Source organism: Rhinolophus sinicus, linkage group LG05, assembly GCF_036562045.2.
Source record: "Rhinolophus sinicus isolate RSC01 linkage group LG05, ASM3656204v1, whole genome shotgun sequence".
In the NCBI taxonomy this organism is placed as follows: domain Eukaryota; kingdom Metazoa; phylum Chordata; class Mammalia; order Chiroptera; family Rhinolophidae; genus Rhinolophus; species Rhinolophus sinicus.
In genome coordinates, this window is record NC_133755.1 from 65,792,532 (window position 1) to 65,811,287 (window position 18,756).

Sequence of the window (18,756 nt, forward strand, 5' to 3'; positions counted from 1 at the left end):
TGGAATTTCATCCTGTGTATATGTGGCCCTAAACAACAAAGGTTCAAAGGCACCACCATCATTTTCTGTGTAGCACGCTCCTTTCTGGAATTCTGTTCTGCAATTTCCAGATGCTCTCTTTGGGAATGCCCTTCCTGCACTGTAATCTGGAATTACAGTGGGCAGAAAGTTGGGGCAATCGAGCTGCCCATTGCGTTCATCTCTCTCTCAGGGAATCACATCCGGCACAGTCTGCTGGCAATGTCTGAGAACAACTGAACTATTATTTTGCCCAGCTTTCTACTTGCTTATAGCAGGAAGGTAAATCTAGTCCTCATTACCTCCATCATGGTGGGAGCAAGTGTCACTTTACAGAATAAGGAACCAATGAGAATTCCAGAAAGATAATGTGCACAGGTGACAAATCAAAAGAACCAAAAGGACAGGCATGTGCAAGAATGGGGTTGGCTCATAACAAAGTTTATTTCCCTAGGGTCCAAGGAAAAGCTGCTCTTACCTACTTAATACTTGGTTTTATGATACTTTAATTTAATGCAAATGTACGAAAAAGGCTAACAAATACCACAATTAGCTTTGCTAGTTTCTAAAATGGTCAAGCTGTTGAAAGACAAGAGTAAGAAAGAAGTTAAAAGGACAGATGAAGGGAAAAAAACAAAAAAGACTTCTTCATTTCCAATATATCCACCAGAGACTTTCTTCCTTTCCTTTTCCTAAGTAACGTATTGATGCTATAGCAATATTGCTCAAATGTTTTTCATCAGAACCCATTCAGTTCAAAATATGTTCATAATTTGACTACTTCTCACCTCCTCCATGATCAACCTAGTTCAAGCCTGTTGGATTATTACAATAGTTTTCTAAGTAATCTCCTTGCTTCTGCACTTTCCAAAGCAACCAGCATGATCCTTTTAAAAGGTAAGTCATGTTATTTTTGCCAAAAAATGCATAACTGCAATCTCATCATGAGAAAATATCAGGCAGATCCAATTGAGACAGTCTACAAAATAACTTACTAGTATTCATTAAAAGTGTCCAAGTTCATGAAAGACAAGAAAAAACTGAAAAACTGTCATGGATTGGAAGAAAAGAAGTCAGAATAACTAAATACAATGTGGTATTTTGAACTGGATGCTGAAACAGAAAAGTGACCTGAGTTGGAAAAACAGGGAATTTGAATAAAGTCCATAGTTAAGCTAATAATATTATACCAATGTTAAGTTCCTGGTTTTGAGCATTTTATTATGGTCACATAAGTTAATATTAGAGCAAGCTGAATGAAGGGAATATTCTGTATTATTTTTGCAACTTTTCTGTAAATCTAAAATGATTTCAAAATAATGATTTAAAGTGTCTTAAAGAAAAAAAGCTAAGTCAAGTGTCTTCTCTATTCAAAACCCGCAAATAGTGTTACATCTTAATTAGAGCAGCAGTTGGCAAAGTGGAACCGCTGCCTGTTTTCGTAAAGTAAAACTTTATTTGGACACAACCCCACTCATTCATTTACACAGTGTCTATGGTTGTTTGGGGGCTACAACAACAGAGATAAATAGTTGCAACAGAGATTGCACAGCTTTCAAAGCCTAAAATATTTGTCATGTGGCCCTATACAAAAAACTCTGCGAGTCCCGATTTAGAGTCAAAGCAAAGTTCTTACAATGGCCTGTAGTGTCCTATGTGATCTGGCCCGCCCCATTCCTTCTCTGTCTCCTACTACTGACCCTCTCACCTTTTCTGCTCCAGCCACACTGGCCTCTCCTTGCTGTTTCACAAATGTGCCAAGCAACACTAGCCTCAGGGCCTTTGCACATGTTATTCCTCTGCTTAGATTGTTCAACTCTTGCATCCTTCAGGTCTTTGTGTGACCTCTTAATAAACCGTCCCCTGGCAACCCTGTACTCTCTTTCCTATCTACTCTGATTTATTCTCTACAGTACTCACTACCGTCTAACATACTATGTATTAGTTTTTTTATCTGTCCTCTAGAGGCTTTGTTTTATTCAATGATATGCCTAGTGCTTACCACTGTTTCAGTAAATATCTATTGAATTACAAGCAAATTTTATGGGATAGCTCTCTTTCACTCACAAACTCTCTCTCTCTCTCTCTCTCTCTCTCTCTCTCTTTCATCCCAATTGGCATTTGTATGATTTATAACCAACACATAAATAAACATCTTAAAATCTAACTGCTGAAAACTTAGGGGCCTTAATACTACTGATGTACCAATACAGTAATCTTTAATTAAAAATCAAGAATAGAAACAACTAACCAGACAAGTTAGTTGTCTGGTTAGTGTTGTTCAAGTCTATAGAACCTTGAACAACACTAGCAACCAACTTAACCTAACAGACATCTATACAACACTCCTCTCAACAACAGCAGAATCCATTCTTTTTAAGCACACACAGAACTTTGTCCTGGATAAGTTCCATATACTAGTCAATAAACAAGTACAGTAGCGTCCCCCGCAACCTGCACATCCTCCCCCCCCAACCGCTTATCCATGGTTTCACTTACCCATAGTCAACTGCAGTCTGAAAATATTAAATGGAAAATTCCAGAAATAAACAATTCATAAGTTTTAAACTACATGCCATTCTGAGTAGTGTATGAAATCTCCCGCCGTCCCCCTCCATCGTACCTGGGATATGAATCATCCCTTTGTCCCACGTATCCACACTGTATATGCTACCTACCCATTAGTTACTTAGCTGTCTTCGTTATCAGATTGACTATCACAGTATTAGTGTTTGTGTTCAAGCAACCCTTATTTTACCTAATAATGGCCCCAACGCATAAGAGTAGTAATGCTGGCTATTCAGATGTTCCAAAGAGAAGCCATAAAGTGCTTCCTTTAAGTGAAAAGGTATGTATATATAGGAAAAACATAGTATATGTAGGGTTCACTGCTATCTGGAGTTTCATTCCCGGGGGGTCTTGGAACGTATCTCCCGCAGCTAAGGGAGCACTACTGTACGGATCAATTGAAAGGGTCTGAAATCACACAAAGTCTGTTCTCTGACTATAATGGAGTTGAATTAAAAATCAAACAACAGAAGGAAATTGGGGTAAATCTAGAAGTAGGTAAAAATTAAAAAACACATTTCTAAATAAACTATGGGTAAAAGAAATAATCACAAGTCAGAAAGTATTTTGACCTGAGTGAAAATAAAAACTTGACATATCAAAATGTTTGGGATTCAGCTAAAGTGGTGCTTAGAGGGAAATTTATAGCTTTAAATTGCCTAGATTAGGAAAAAAAAAACATCCCTCCAGCCAATAATCTAAGCATTCATGTTAAAAATCTAGAAAAAGAAGAGCAAGTCAAACTAAAAGTAAGCAGAAGGAAGGAAATAATAAAGAGTGAAAATTAATGAAACAGAAAACAGAAAAATTATAAAGTCAATAAAACCGAAAGTTGGTTCTTTGAAAAGATCAAATAATATTAAAAAGGGGGGGAGGTGAAAAGAATAAGTGGTTCAAATTTCCAGTTATAAAATAAATCATGGGATATGATGTACAGCACAGGGAATATAGTCAATAATATTGTAATAACATTGTACGGTATCACATAGTTACTAGACTTATCATGGTGATCACTTCTTTAGGTATATAAGTGTCGAGTAACTATGATGTACCCCTGAAACTAATATAACATTGTATGTTAGCTTTATTTTAATAAATCGTTTTTTAAAAAAGAAAAGATCAAAGAATAATATCAACTGAATAGCGTCACAGGGAGTTACTTTACCTGGTGGCCAGCCAGCTAGAACTGAAAGAGCCAAAAGGTCTTGGAGGGGAGGAAATGAGGAAGGGAAAAGAAAAAAACAGGGGGTGAGGGGTAGGAATAATGAAGACAAGAGACTGGTATTTAATACTATGACAAACTGTACTACCACTACTGCATTCTTAAGCCATATACATGTAGAACTAGTAAGTATTTACTAAAAACATAAATATTTATTTAAAAATTGACAAAGGTATTGAAAAATATTACTACTATGTAATGATAGACTCCAAATTAAGGGCACAATCTACTGTCTAATGTATTTTTTAAAAGATTTTTCATCTCCTCTAGTACTTTTCTCATTGTAATGCTTCAATAAATACTTGTTCAACAAGTGAAAGAGTACTTAGAATGAAATCTATACTTTTGCCTTTATTAAAAAAGAAGACTAACAGGTAATTGGGAGCTGGCGAAAACACAACTATAGAGAAGGCTAACATTTATTTCTGAGACTACTGTACTCCTTAGGTGCTATGGGGGGGTAAAAAAGTTCCAAAGCATTCAGACAACTGAACCGTGGCTGAAAGCACATTAAACTGTCTAATTAGAAAAGACTAAAACACTTATGCAGCGTTCACCCAGGAACACAGCATTGAAATTATACACAATCAATGAGAATCAGATACACACCTACGGAATGCAGCTAACAATGCTCAGAAGAAAACCAGTATTAATTCTATATTAACAAAAAGAAATAATGAAAATAAATCAATTTAGTATCTTGGACAAGATGTTTGTAAAGTATAAAATGGAACTAACAAAAGCAGAAAAAATTAATAATGTTAAAAGCCAACATTAATGAATTAGGGGGAAAAAAGAGAGAAATAATAAACCCAAAAGATGGTTTTGGGAATAATAAATAAAAACAGGTCTCCTAGCTTATTATTTTGGAATAAATAAAAACATAAATAATAACCAATCAAAAAGGGAGAGGGGTACAAATACACACATGTACACGAAGAAATCAAGGGAAAAGAACCACAAAAAGAACAATAGTCTATGTTGCTCCACTCTGTATAAAGCAAATTTTAAAACTTGGATAAAATGGACAATTTTCTAAGGAAATATTTTATCAAAAGTGACAAGAAACATAAATAGCTCTTTATATTCTAATGTAAAAAGTTAATATTATACCATCTATATATAAATAGAAAGAAAAAAAACATGTCCACATATATACCCATTAAATATCTCTGAATGGGTACAACGACCATTAACAATTGTTGCCCGTTGAAAGGAAAATCAGTGGCCACAGGACAGCACTAAAAGGGAAACTCTTCAAGGTTTATGACACACATGTTTATAATTTTTAAGGCATGTGATCATACTACCTGTCCAAAACATTAACTTAAGTAAATAGGCAACAATGTTTCCTAGTAAATAAAATATGTAATAGAAAATAAAAATAAAAATAAACAAAACCCCACAGCAATTTGATCAATTCTCTCTGGTTATTCAATTTCTGTATTCATTTATAAATGTAACTACTTTGCAAATTTCTGCCCATAGGCCAGCTAACTTTAAAAAAAGAATTTTAAAATGGCATAGTAAGGGCCTCAGGTACTCTGACCATAAAACACAAACTAAAATGTGTACATTAGTAAAATCAGAAAACTAAATAAAAAAGAAAACTGTTTTAATGCTATATGCTAAACATTATGAACTGGAAATTCTCTAAACTCGGTTTTTCAGAGATTGCCTTAGGTGCTTTTCCAACATGATAAATTTGTTATTTCATTATAGAATCTTAACTTGAATTCTTCAGTTTGGAATGTGTCTAAGCAAATTACAGAGACAATGTGAATAATTAGAAAGATAAAAAAGGTATATCTAAAATTCTCTTTCCAAATTCTCAGCAATCTTTTTGGTGATCATCAACAGAATCCAGTTGCTATGATTTAGGCAATGTGCTGCCTGAAACCTGCCTCAAACACTCATTTTGTCTTTTTCTTTCACTTGGAATAGTATTTAGCCACCAACCCCTGGGCATCCCTGTTGATTGCCTGTTCCGTTTAGGTGGCAGTTATATCACAACTGAGGTACTTTTGAACAAGATACAACCTGCATCAGTCAGGATCTTACTTGCAACCAACAGAAACTGACTCTGGCAGAATAGTCAGGAAAGCAACGCACTGAAAGATGATGGGTAAAACTCATAGAACCTCCCGTAAGGCTGAGGAACGAGGCTAGGAAGGTGGCAGAAATTAGGCTGGACCACAGTCAAAAATCACAGAACGCTCCCAATCCACAGCTTGCAAAGCCCTTACCATCAGTCCTCAATGCCTGTGGACCCTGCCCCTGCGGCCCCTGGAAAGACGACACCACCACCGTGATCACCACTGTCTATCGGACTGTCCACATCCTTACTTCTTTAGAAAAATATTTCTTCTATATATACCTTCTTAGTTTTTGTTACTGGCATATGAAAACATAAATTGATCTTATATCCAGCCACTTTGATAAATTCCCATTATTTCTAATATAATTTGTATTGGTTTATTCCTTTGGGTTTTCTGTGTCTTCTCAAAACAATGAAGCTCCACTCAATGTCCAGGCTAAGAATATGCAAGTGACCAAGCCCATGTCACATGCTTGAACTAGTAAGCAAACAATCTGACATTTTTAGTTTCCATAGTGGGAGAGAGGCACTTCTTGTCATCAAAATTCATAAAATAGGGGTTTCTCCAAATATAAGAATGGGACAGAAGAAAGAACTTTTGCTACAATCCAGAGTACAATGTAGAAAAATGTTTATCAGAAATGATCATGAATGATAGAATTAAGATAAATAATGATGTAAGAAATACTACAATAAATAGCATAAAACATATAACATAAAAAACAAGGAGGCATGCAGACAACAAAGGATCATTAGAATACTAAAACTATAATTAGATTCTAAGGCAAACACAAAAATGATACAATCTTAAAATGTGAACACCACACTTTGATCATCTCATGGAAGCTTCAGAACAACTGGAATTCACTCCTCTCAAGTCCCTCTGCAGTTCCAGAATGGAGTTAATGAACTTTCAAATAATGTATCAGCAGGCAACTGTCCAAAACCTTGCATGTTCTATAATATAAATGTCTCATCATATATGACCAACATACCCCCAAGGAAGAAATCACCAGAAAGGAACAAATAACAAAACTACATCTAATAAGGGGCCGCTGGTTGGCTCAGTTGGTTAGAGTGCAGTGCTCATAATACCAAGGTCAACGGTTCGATTCCCACATGGACCAGGGAGCCATGCCCTCCATAACTAGATTGGGAAACAACGACTTGACTTGGAGCTGAGCTGCACCCTCCACAACTAGATAGGAAAACGATGACTTGACTTGGAGCTGATGAGTCCTGGAAAAACACAATGTTCCCAAATATTCCTCAATATAAAAAAAAACCAATTAAAAAAATCACTGTCACATTTAAAAGTTACAAATAAAAAATGAGCAAAGGTTATAAAAATAATTATAAACACAAATGGTCAACAAAACCCTGTAAGCCAATATTTAATCCCACTCAGTAAAGAAATCCAAGTTAGACAAATGCAAATGTATTATTTTTTACCCATCAAACTGACAAAGAAGTTTAAAGACTGCTATTAACTAGCAGACCACAGGGCAACGGGCTCTCTCCCAGATGCTGGAAGAATAAACTGGCTCCAGTCCTGCAGGGTACTGTGGCCACGTGTGAACATGTTAATGTTTGTGGACTTGGACCCAGCAATTCCACGCTTAGGAATTGAGCCCACCTCAGTAACCATACAAAGGACACCAAACCTCATATATAGTAATGCTCAATGCCACGTTGGAAATAATAGCAAAAACTTGGAAAAAGTCTAAATGTCTATCAATCAGAAATTAATTAAATGTTAAAATCATATAATGGGGGGCCAGCCCGGTGGCTCGGGCGGTTAGAGCTCCGTGATCCTAGCTCCGAGGGCTGCAGGTTTGATTCCCCCATAGGCCGGTGGGCTCTCAACCACAAGGTTGCCAGTTCGATTTCTCAGCTCCTGCAAGGGATGGTGGGCAGTGACCCCTGCAACTAAAAATTGAACATGGCACCTTCAGCTGAGCTGCTGCTGAGCTCCCGGATGGCTCAGTTGGTTGGAGCGTGTCCTCTCAACCACAAGGTTGTCGCAAGGAATGGTGGGCTGCGCCCCCTGCAGCTAGCAATGGCAGCTGGGCCTGGAGCTGGGCTCGCCCTCCACAACTAACACTGAAAGGACAACTTGAAGCTGAACGGCACCCTCCACGGCTGGGATTGGAGGGACAAGAAGTTGACTTGGGAAAAAAAGTCCTGGAAGTACACACTGTTCCCCAGTGGAGTCCTGTTCCCCTTCCCCAATAAAATCATTAAAAAAAAAAAATCATATAATGGAATATTTTATAGCCATAAAAGATGATGCTGTGATATTTACTGAAAAAATGTCCACAATATACATATAATACATATAACAAATCCCTTTATATATATGTGTATAAGCCATAAGAAAAATTTCTTAAGCTATATTTCAGAATATCAATAATAGTTGTATCTACATGAAGAAATAACAGGTAATTTTTCATTACACATTTCTGTAATTGTTTTGAACAGTATGCATGTGTTTACTTTTATATCAAGAAAAACATTAAGAACATTTTCATTTAGAAAGATATGGGAAACACTGAAAAGCTGAGAATCAGTGGGCCAGAACCAGATGATGTTCTAAATCCTTTCACATTCTGAAATTCTATATAATAACTAAGGAAAAAATTATTTCACGATACTTTTTCACTATTTATGAAAAACTTGCCCAAGATTTATTCTTTCCCTAGATCTTCTGAGGAAACTAAAATATAAGAAATATAATATTCCTCATTCACATATTTTGACTTTTTAAATAATGACGGCTGCATCTTGGGAGCACAGAGAAGGGGTGAAGAGAATAAAGAGATGGTAAAACCCCAGCATAGGCTGAACTTTCCTCAGGTTTCAAAACTCTCAAAGAATATCAGTGCAAATCTCCAAATTTAGGTCTTACAGCTGGAAATGCAGACTCACTGTTCTTAAAGATCTATGTATGAATCATATTATCCTATTGAAAACAGATACTATTCATGGGTTATAACTGCAAGAAAGAAGTTAAGGCAAACACAAGTTAGACTTACATTTAACTATCAGCTGAAATATATTACCTAACTTACTCATCACATTTTAAAAAATGTATAAAAGTATATTCAAACATTCAATTATGGTTTCAACTCTTACTGATTATATGATAAAAAGTAACAATTAAATAATTACCTCTCCTATGAAGACTACAATCACACAGTCCAACTTCTCTTCAGGATACAGATTATCAATAAGGGAATGAAGAGTTTCTATGAGGTAAGATTTAACTTCTCTCTTCACTGTGGGAATTCCCATTACTATCGAAACTGAAACAAAATAATAATAAAGATTTTACAAAGACAATATAAACAAACAGCACTACTTCAAAAATATTATACTCTCTCAAACTGATAAAAAAAATTGAGGGATCAAAACATACATTTCACACAAAAAATAATCAACGGATATAAAGACATACCCATAATACTGTAATTCTTTTCCACATGGTTTAGCCATAAGAAATAATGTGAAAGAACCAATAAAAATAAAAGACATGAAACCTCACATTAAAATCGAATGACTGGATGGGCGGCTGGTTGCGTCAGTTGGCGCAGTGCTCATAACACCAAGGTCACCGATTCGATTCCCACACAGGCCAGTAAGCTGTGCCCTCCATAACTAGATTGAAAACAACGACTTGTCTTGGAGCTGAGCTGCGCCCTCTACAACTACGGTGTTTCCCCGAAAATCAGACCCAGCCAGACAATCAGCTCTAATGTGCCTTTTGGAGCAAAAATTAATATAAGACCTGGTCTTATTTTACTATAATGTAAGACCGGGTATAATATAAAATTAAAATAATAATAATATAATATAATATAATATAATATAATATAATATAATATAATATAATAATAAATATAATAAAATATAATAAAAGACGATATAAATATAATACCGGGTCTTATATTAATTTTTGCTCCAAAAAATGCATTAAAGCTGATTGTCCGGCTAGGTCTTATTTTCAGGGAAACAGGGTAGGTAGAAAACAACAACTTGACTTGGAACTGATGGGCCCTGGAGAAACAAACTGTTCCCCAATATTCCCCAATAAAATTTAAAAAAATTTTTTTCCTCTACTGGGATATAATTTAAAAAAAAAAAGAAACAGAAATAGCAAGAACATTGGTATATATACACAATGGAATACTTTTCTGCCATAAGGAAAGATGAAATAGTGCCATTTGCGACAACATCGATGGATCTTGAGAATATTATGCTAAGTGAAGTAAGTCAAACAGAAAAATTTGACTGTATTTCACTGATATGTGGGATTTCACTGATATGTTTTCACTGAAAACAACAAAGGAACAAGACAAAGAAACAAAAACTCATAGATACAGACAATAGTTTAGTGGTTACCAGAGGGTAAGGGGAGAGGGGGGATAGTAGATGAGGGTAAAAGGGATCAAATATATTGTGATAGAAGGAGAACTGACTCTGGGTGGTGAACACACAATGTGATACATAGATGATGTATTACAGAATTTTACACTTGAAACCTATGTAACTTTACTAACAATTGTGAGGAGAAGGGGGAGAGAGAGAGAGAGGGAGGGAGGGGGGGGAGAGGGAGAGAGAGAGAGAGAGAGAGAGAGAGAGAGAGAAAGAAGAAGAAGGAAAGGAAAGGAAAGGAAAGGAAAGGAAAGGAAAGGAAAGGAAAGGAAAGGAAAGGAAAGGAAAGGAAAGCAAAGCAAAGCAAAGCAAAGCAAAGCAAAGGAAAGCAAAGCAAAGCAAAGCAAAGCAAAGGAAAGCAAAGGAAAGCAAAGGAAAGCAAAGGAAAGCAAAGGAAAGCAAAGGAAAGCAAAGGGCAAGCAAGAATAGAATGTATCTAAAGCAGCATGAGCCTAGATTCAGAGACTTAGTTAGGGGTCAGATCACATTAAACCTTAAATTTAGTTTTAATTCTGAATGCAAGAGAAAAAGCCATTGTAAAGTTGTAAGCAGAGGAGGGACATTATCCAATCGTAACTTTAAAAGTTTACCAAATGTTGTGGAGAACAGACACAAACGTTTTAAGAGTAAAAGCATTTTGGGGAAATCAGGAAGTTACTGCAGTAATTAAAGGAAAAGATGGTTTGAATTCGGGTGTTTGAAGGTGGAGATTAGTGGATGGATTTTGGGACACATTTTGGAGACCCTCTCTGATGGGGCTCAAGACTGGGAGAGACACGAGAAAAGACGGACTGAAGGGTGACTTACGTGGATGGGGGATCTTTTACTGAGAACAACACACATGAGAGGGAAAGGGCTCCATATCAAAATTTCTGTTTGACCATGTTATTCTGGGATGCCTAGGGACAGGATGAGTTTCCTTGGAAGCAAATTTCCATATACTTTAACCTACCTCAGAATTTAAATTTAAAAATATTTTAAATATTAAGAACACAGAATAAAAGTGTAACATCTTCCTAAGAAACGTTAACTGATATGGAGTCCAAAGATTTTGTTTCTGGAAAAGCAAAATATATGCTGACCCAGAGCACGCAAACACAATTGGCATAAAGTTATAATGCAAACTCTCCATTCCCTACCACAGTCTTGGGTTGTTTTGTTTCTGTTTTGTTTTGAATTTAGATGGAATTATTTTCCGCCAGATACATAGTTTTGAAGTTGAAATTTAAATCTTTAGTTTAAAACAAAGTACTCAAGGACTCCAAAAGCACTAAAAATGAAAGCACCAATTTCAGCTAAATTCACAGAATTAGAGTACCCATGCTTGAGGAACTTCACTAAATTACCATAAAAAAGACAATGCTTCTTGCCTGTGGGTGGGCTCAAGGCAACATTGCACTTCCTGGTCCCCTTAGGGTTGGGGAGCGTGGGGAGGGGATGTGACTAACAACAAACAATGAGTCAGGAACTGTAGTGTGAAACCCTTCATAGCGGTCTTTTCTCCTCAGCAGAGCAGCCAGTAACACTGAAGATGGGGACTGCTCTGCCAGCCTGGATCTGAGTGATCAGTGGTGTCCAAAGCCCCCTCCAACCCCGATGGACATGTACCTGAGCAAAAAAGTAAATAAATAAGCCTATTTTATTTACACCACTGAGATTTGAGGGCCTGCCCCTTCTACGGCTTACTATCTAGATAATGCATGTATTCTAAGGGATTAGAGTACAGAATAAATACATCAGCAACATCAACAATATGGCCATATCACCCTTTTACAGAGGAGCAAGGTGGACCAAGGAGCCACACAGAAATAGAGCCAAGGGGGAGGTTGGACTAATTTGTTCCACTGACTGTCCAATATTTCCTATTCCAGTAATAACTGCATTTATAACATGTCCATCACGTACCCGATGATCCAAAATGCAATCTAAGGCAGGTAAGGCTGCTGCCTCCTGCTGTTTATAATTTGACAGCGCTATCAACTGTTACTGGGTCAGTTTTCTACAACTTTCCTGGGAAGTTTTCAAACGCTAGTATTCATTTCCTTTAAAATCAAGAAAAACTTAGGAACACTCTTAATTTGGCATTCTCAATCTTCAATTACTAGTCTACCTTCAGTTATAGCTGAATTATTTTCCTTTTTCAATATTCATTGCTAGTCAAGTATTTTTAGCCTATCATGCTTCCTATGATTTGCTATTAGTCATTTATTCCCCATTTCTTCCCTTATATTCCATGGTAATATATTTCCCTCTCCCGTCTAGTTGTACCTTCTCTGCCTTCATTGGCTTCATCTTTCCCTCTCCTGAAAATTAACTGCCGGAGAACCTTCAAGGCTCAGTCTTATGTCCTGGGTGATCTCATCCTTCTCTGTATTGTCAAAAACCAGTTACTTGCAAATGATGACTCATAAAATTAAATCTAACTCAGATCTCTCCTTCAGTCCCAGATCTCAATATCCAACTGCCTATACTCCGCTATGATACATTAAAATCACCTCCGTCCTTCACAGATTCAAATTTAATTTTGATCTTGTCTTGCAAACCAATGCTGCAACACGTGTTGTACTGTCCTTTATCTCCGTGAATAGCACCCACCGCCCACCCAGTTACATGATCCAGAAACCTAGGACTTATCCTTAACTACTCCCTCTACCTCAGTCCACAAAACCAGTTCATCACTATGTCCTCCCATACATGTCCCCATACATTCCAAACAACTCTGAAATCGTCACCTTCTTTCCGCCTCTACTAGTATCAGCACTACCTGGTCCACGCCACCTCTCAAGTGGGTCACTGCAACAGCCTCTTACCGGGTCCTTCCACATCTCCTTTCTTCCCACATCCTCAATGCTGCTTCTCACTACGTCAACAGTGAGCTTTGCAAAATTAAATCTTATAAAATCATTCTAAATAAGTCCTGCTTAAAACCCTTCGGTGGCTTCTTTCTACTCTTAAAAGCCCAAATCCTATCAATGGTCTGCAAGGTTCTGCATGGGCGGGCCTCATACACCTCCAGCCTCATCTTGTTCCATGCTCCCCCTACACTTCATCTACGGAACATTCTGTGCCCCCTTCCATCACGGTTTTTTGTGGTGCTCTTCTCATCTTCTGGAATAATCTTTTCTCCCATGTAGGCAGAATAATGTCCCCCACCCCAAGATGTCTATGCCCTAATTCCTGGAACTTGGGAATATATTACCGTACATGGCAAAGGGGGCTTTGCAGATTTGATGAAGAATCTTGAGCTGGGAAGATTATCCTGGATTACCCAGGTGAACCTAATGTGCTAACAAGTTCTTATGAGAGAAAGTCAGGAGAGTCAGAATGAGAGGAAATGGGACAATGGAAGCAAGAAAGTCAAGCGTCAGGGAGAGATTTGAGAATGCTATATTTTGAAAATGAAGGAAGGGGCCACAAACTAATGCAGGTAACCTCTAGAAGCTGGAAAAGGCAAGGAAATGGTCTCTCACCTAAAACTTCCAGAAGGAACACACCCATCAACACACTGATTTCAGGACTTCTGACTCCCCAAATAATAATAAACTTCTGTTGTTTTAAGTAACTGGGTTTGTGGTAATTTGTTATAGCAGAAATAAGAAGCAAATACACCCATATGTATAGTTCTTCAGCAGTGAACTACATATTCTACTGATCTCAGGTCAAATGTATTTTTTAAGTCTTGCCCATAATCCTTAATTAAGTCAAATATCCCTTTCATACATTTGCAAAGCATTCTTTATATCACCAATTAAAGTTGTAAGTGTACCATTATTGATATATTTGATTATTTGACTAATACATTCCCCTTTGAATTGAAGCTCCACAAGACTGGGAACCATGTCTAATTTTGTGTACCTAAGTACCCGGCTAAGTAGTACCTGGCTAAGCGCTCCTGGAGTTTTTACTTCAGCAAATACTTTAAAAACGGCCTGCTTTCCTCTACCAATCAGTAATGCCATTTTGGCAGGTAACCTTTGGAGGGGCTTTGCTTAGCCATCCTGCTCAGCACTCAATGGGCCCTTAATCTGAAAACCTGTGTGATTCTTCAACTCAAAAAAATTTTCTTCTATTATGTAGTTGATTACTTCCCCTCTTCACTCTCTTTGTTCTTTCCTTCTGAAGTTCCTATTATTAGATGGATGTTAGAACTTATATCTGCCTTCAACTCTTTGTGCCTTTTATGCTGCGTTCTGGAAGAACTACACAGCTCAATCTCTCTGATCACTAATTTGATCTTCAGCTGTGTCTACTTTGCTAATCAGTCCATTTATGTAGAAACTGTAAACATAATCATTGAAATACAAACACAAAGATTTCTAACTAACCCTTTTATAATAGTTATGAGTTATCCTCTCTCATCCCTCTAAAAATATGTTTTCTTTTTCAATTATACTGTGCTTGCTGCGCCAATTCCATTTTCTTGAGTATGAAGTTATTCATGATGTTGGTTTGGTAACCCTGGTTGTACAAGGTGCCCTTTTACCCATGTGTGTCTCCTGTGGCTATTTGTTGCAGCCTGCCTCTGCAAATTTTATGGGAACATGTGGATATGGTTTGGGAGGGGTGGGTTGGCAGTGTTTGCTCTGGATGTGAGAATTCCAGCCCCTTTCTGGAGGGAGAGTAGCTGCCTGGAGCACTATTCTCCCTCTGAAGCCTTAGGAAGCCTAAACTTAGCTGGTCTGAGTGCTGTTCCTTAGTTAACCAGCCTGACTACTAAAAAGCAGAATTTTTAGCAAGAAGCAGTTTTTCTTTGATCTAAAAAACAGCAGTTCTTAGTATAAGAATTGGGATTCCACAAAACCAAGAAATTACATGCAAAATTACTTTTTCTACGCATTTTTTAAAGTAGAAGGGTAACAGCTTTCCTAGGCTATCCAAAGGGTTCTGTAACTCTACAAATGTTAAGGAGCATTGCCTAAGGGTTTAGGAAGGAACATTTTAAAGTAAATGTGAGAGGTTTTCTTATTTTACAAGTTGTCTGCTTTTATATCTCTCAAAAATACTGTCAGCTTAATAAGAATGTTTACTGGTTGACCAAGATTTCATTATACTTATGATGGATAAAGTTATAAACAAATGGGATGGAAAAGTATCTTCAAACGGGAAGAGAGAGAATGTCACATTCATAAAATAAGGACAGACTACTATAAAAGAATCTATTAGTGGTTCTAATATTTTAAATGACTTTAAAAATACTTGTACTTTCTCTCCATTTGGTATTCTTATTAATGAAGATATAGACTAAACCAACAAAGTCACTAAATGGCTAAAGCATCTTACCCTAAAACTGATTATTAAAGAGAGAGAAATAACATCAACTTCAGAAATAAACAATGATCAGTGTTCTTAAGAAAATACTTTACAGTATGCTATACATCTTGCTAGTCTTTTTATATCTAGGATCTTCTAGAGAAATATTTCTTGAATCATAAAGAAATGGAAGAATGAGTTAGTTTAAACATGTTACTTTAAGGTATCACCTCCACTGGAAGACAGTGCATAATTAGCTTATACTTACAGATCAAATAATATAATGAGAAAATGTGATGCCCCCACCCCAAAACAAAACCCCAGTTAAATACCTAAGAATGCTATTGAAGCAAAAGCAGACTAAATCAGCTTTTCAAAAACATTAGCACAAAAATGAATTTCAGTATCTATGAAGTCATGGTTTTGTCATTTGTTAAAAAGACTTATTAGAAGAGCAAAACAATGTTTTGGTCTCTATATTTAAAAATATACAAAGAAAAATTTACAAAGAAAAATTTACAAAGTCAAAGTGGAGGAATAAACATATAAAAGAATGGTAAACAGGTCCCACAAGGAAAATCCAAGAAGCTCAAGTGGCTCTAATGAGAGAAGAAAAAAAATGTTATAAATTATCCCTTGGTTACATTAGAAAAAAGAAGCAAACCAAAGTATTTCTATTATTGCTTGAAAGGCTAAACAACAGTAACTATATACTTCTCTCTCTGTAAGAAAAACTTTGACGTGACTGGAAGAGGAATTAATGTTGAAATAAGGTACAAGGGAAAAAAAGTCATTTCTCCCTCTCAAAATTTTTAAATTAAAAAAAAATGACAAAGTTCTAAATATTTTTCTGCCTGATGGGGCTTGAACTAGATTTCTCATGATCCTTTTCAGCTCTATTACTCTGGTATATGGAGAAAAATGTCCAAAGCATTTCAACGTGGACTTTAGAATGAATCCTAAGTTACTATGCACAAAAAAAGAATTTTTATTCTTTGACCCGCCAGACTTCTAATGGTCAATGTAATACTCTAAGACACAATTAAGACCAGCAGTACAACCACAATAATAGAATAAACATACCTCCTGTTCTTCCATTACCAATCTGCACAGCAGGTTGAAGGCTTCCTTCATTTTGCAATAAATGAGGCAAATGATAATAAATACTTGGCACTTGAAGAGATTTTTTGCTTGTTAATTCCTTTAATAGCTTTAGGGTGTTATCTGAAACATAGAAGTATAATTAATCCACGAGAAAACCTTACTTATAGATGTTGCAGGTATTCATAAATATAGCAGTAAAATTTATGAAAAACAGAACTAAAGAATTGTCTTTTCTAATTTCATCCTTTGATGAATGAGATCTCATTTTTTAATTTAGTTTGCTTTTGCAACCAAATTAAATAATAATATTAAATTTTAGTGATAATGTGGTAAATATTTCAGCTATCCAGAAAGTATAAAAAGCCCTAAAACATTTCTGTCCTAGTAGTCAATAATTTCTCTTTTAGGAATTTAATTTTTACACATTCAATAAATATTTAGTGATTATCTATTTTGTTCCAAGCACTGTGCCGTGTGTTTGGAAATCAGTAGTCATCAAAACATAGATCCTGTTTTAAGAAAGTCATAACCTAATGAAAATAACTTCAGGGCTGCCAGAAATGTGATTGATATATATGCAAAGATGTCTATCACAGAGCTATAAACTGGAGTAAAAAAAAAAAACACCCAGAAAAATCCTATTTGCTCATTGTAGAAAAATGTTTAATGTATTACAGTATATAATTAGCTGACAAATTATACAGCCTTTAAAAATGGTATTTTTGAAGACTATTCAATGATGTAGTAAATGCTAATAGAATAATTTCAAGAGTGAAAAAATCAGGCTACAACACACAATCACGATGTTGAAGGAAAATATTCATGGAAAATAGAAACAAAAAAGTGTTAACAGAAATCACTTGGCAGGAGGCTTATGGGTGATTTATTTTTATTATCTATACTGTTCCATAATTTTAAATGTTACTGTTCCATTATACAAATTTCATAATTAGGAGGGGAAAGAAGGAGCATGAAACTTTAATAATAAGGTAGTGAATCATAAGACAAGAAGAATTATTGGTGAAATTTAGAACAGATGATCCTAAACAAAAAGTATATTAATCTTAAAAGATTATGTGAATTTGAAGGTAACTGATTATGTATGCATATATCACTTTAATTATCAGCATAAGAACACCATAGAAACAGAGAGCAGACGCTTGGCACTCCTGTTACTCTGCCCAGAAGTGCTCCGAGACAGGCGCGGTCATCCCCAAAAATACCCATTATAAAACTTTGTGTTTTTTTTTCTTATAAGTCAGATATAAGAGCACTAATTACTACAAATAGCTCAAAGATCCTCCGAGTCCACGTGAGGCCCACACAAGTCACAACATAAACATGTATTAACACTAAGTTAAATTTCAATCTCATTTTGAATATGATTTTAAAAACAAAAACGTTATTGCCAATGGACTTTATACAACTGAAATTTAACTCATTATTACTTTCTTAAAATCAAATGCTGCAATAAATAAAAATTGTTTCGATTTGCATTTCTCTGATGATTAGTGATGTTGAGCAGAATTGTACACCTGAAATCTATGTAATTTTACTAACAATTGTCACCCCAATAAATTTAATAAAATAAAAAAAATTAAATAAATAAAATAAAATAAAAATTGTTTCATAATTATAATAGAAAGTTTTGTGATTTTTTTTCTCTGAGAAGGGTGGCAAATGCTAGCTGATAAGCTATTCTACACAACTTTCAAATAAAATATTTCACATACCCCTTTGAAAATATAATCTTTTCATAAAACCAAAAATACCACTTGTACCTGAAAATTGATTCAACGTGTCCTTATTTCCTTTTGTTTCTGCTCCTACACGCCTGAATTGCTGTACGATAGCACTTAATTCAGAAGAGCGCTGTGAGATTCTATGTTCAGCTATTCGAAGACGTTCTTTCAAGGCAAGAAATTCTCGTTGATAAGCAATAAGTTTTTCTAGAAGCAAACCCAAAAGTTATTAATGTATTTCTTAAAAAAAAAAAAGAAAGAAAGAAAAACCCAAACAGCATAATCAAAACTGAACTGTAAGATTAGAAATTTTAGTCACA

At 35.8% G+C, this 18,756-nt stretch overlaps 1 protein-coding gene across 3 annotated transcripts in view; it reads right to left on the reverse strand.

The window, feature by feature from the left end:
- The window catches only part of MGAT4A (alpha-1,3-mannosyl-glycoprotein 4-beta-N-acetylglucosaminyltransferase A), a 95,712-nt gene that overhangs the window by 40,314 nt on the left and 36,642 nt on the right, over positions 1 to 18,756 (reverse strand). For all 3 annotated transcript variants that reach the window (XM_074332346.1, XM_074332347.1, XM_019753866.2), the window contains exons 3-5: positions 18,476 to 18,643; positions 16,674 to 16,814; positions 9,078 to 9,211 (exon numbers count right to left, since the gene is read on the reverse strand). In XM_074332346.1, coding sequence (XP_074188447.1) covers positions 9,078 to 9,211; positions 16,674 to 16,814; positions 18,476 to 18,643 — 443 coding nt within the window. The remainder of the gene's footprint in view (positions 1 to 9,077; positions 9,212 to 16,673; positions 16,815 to 18,475; positions 18,644 to 18,756) is intronic.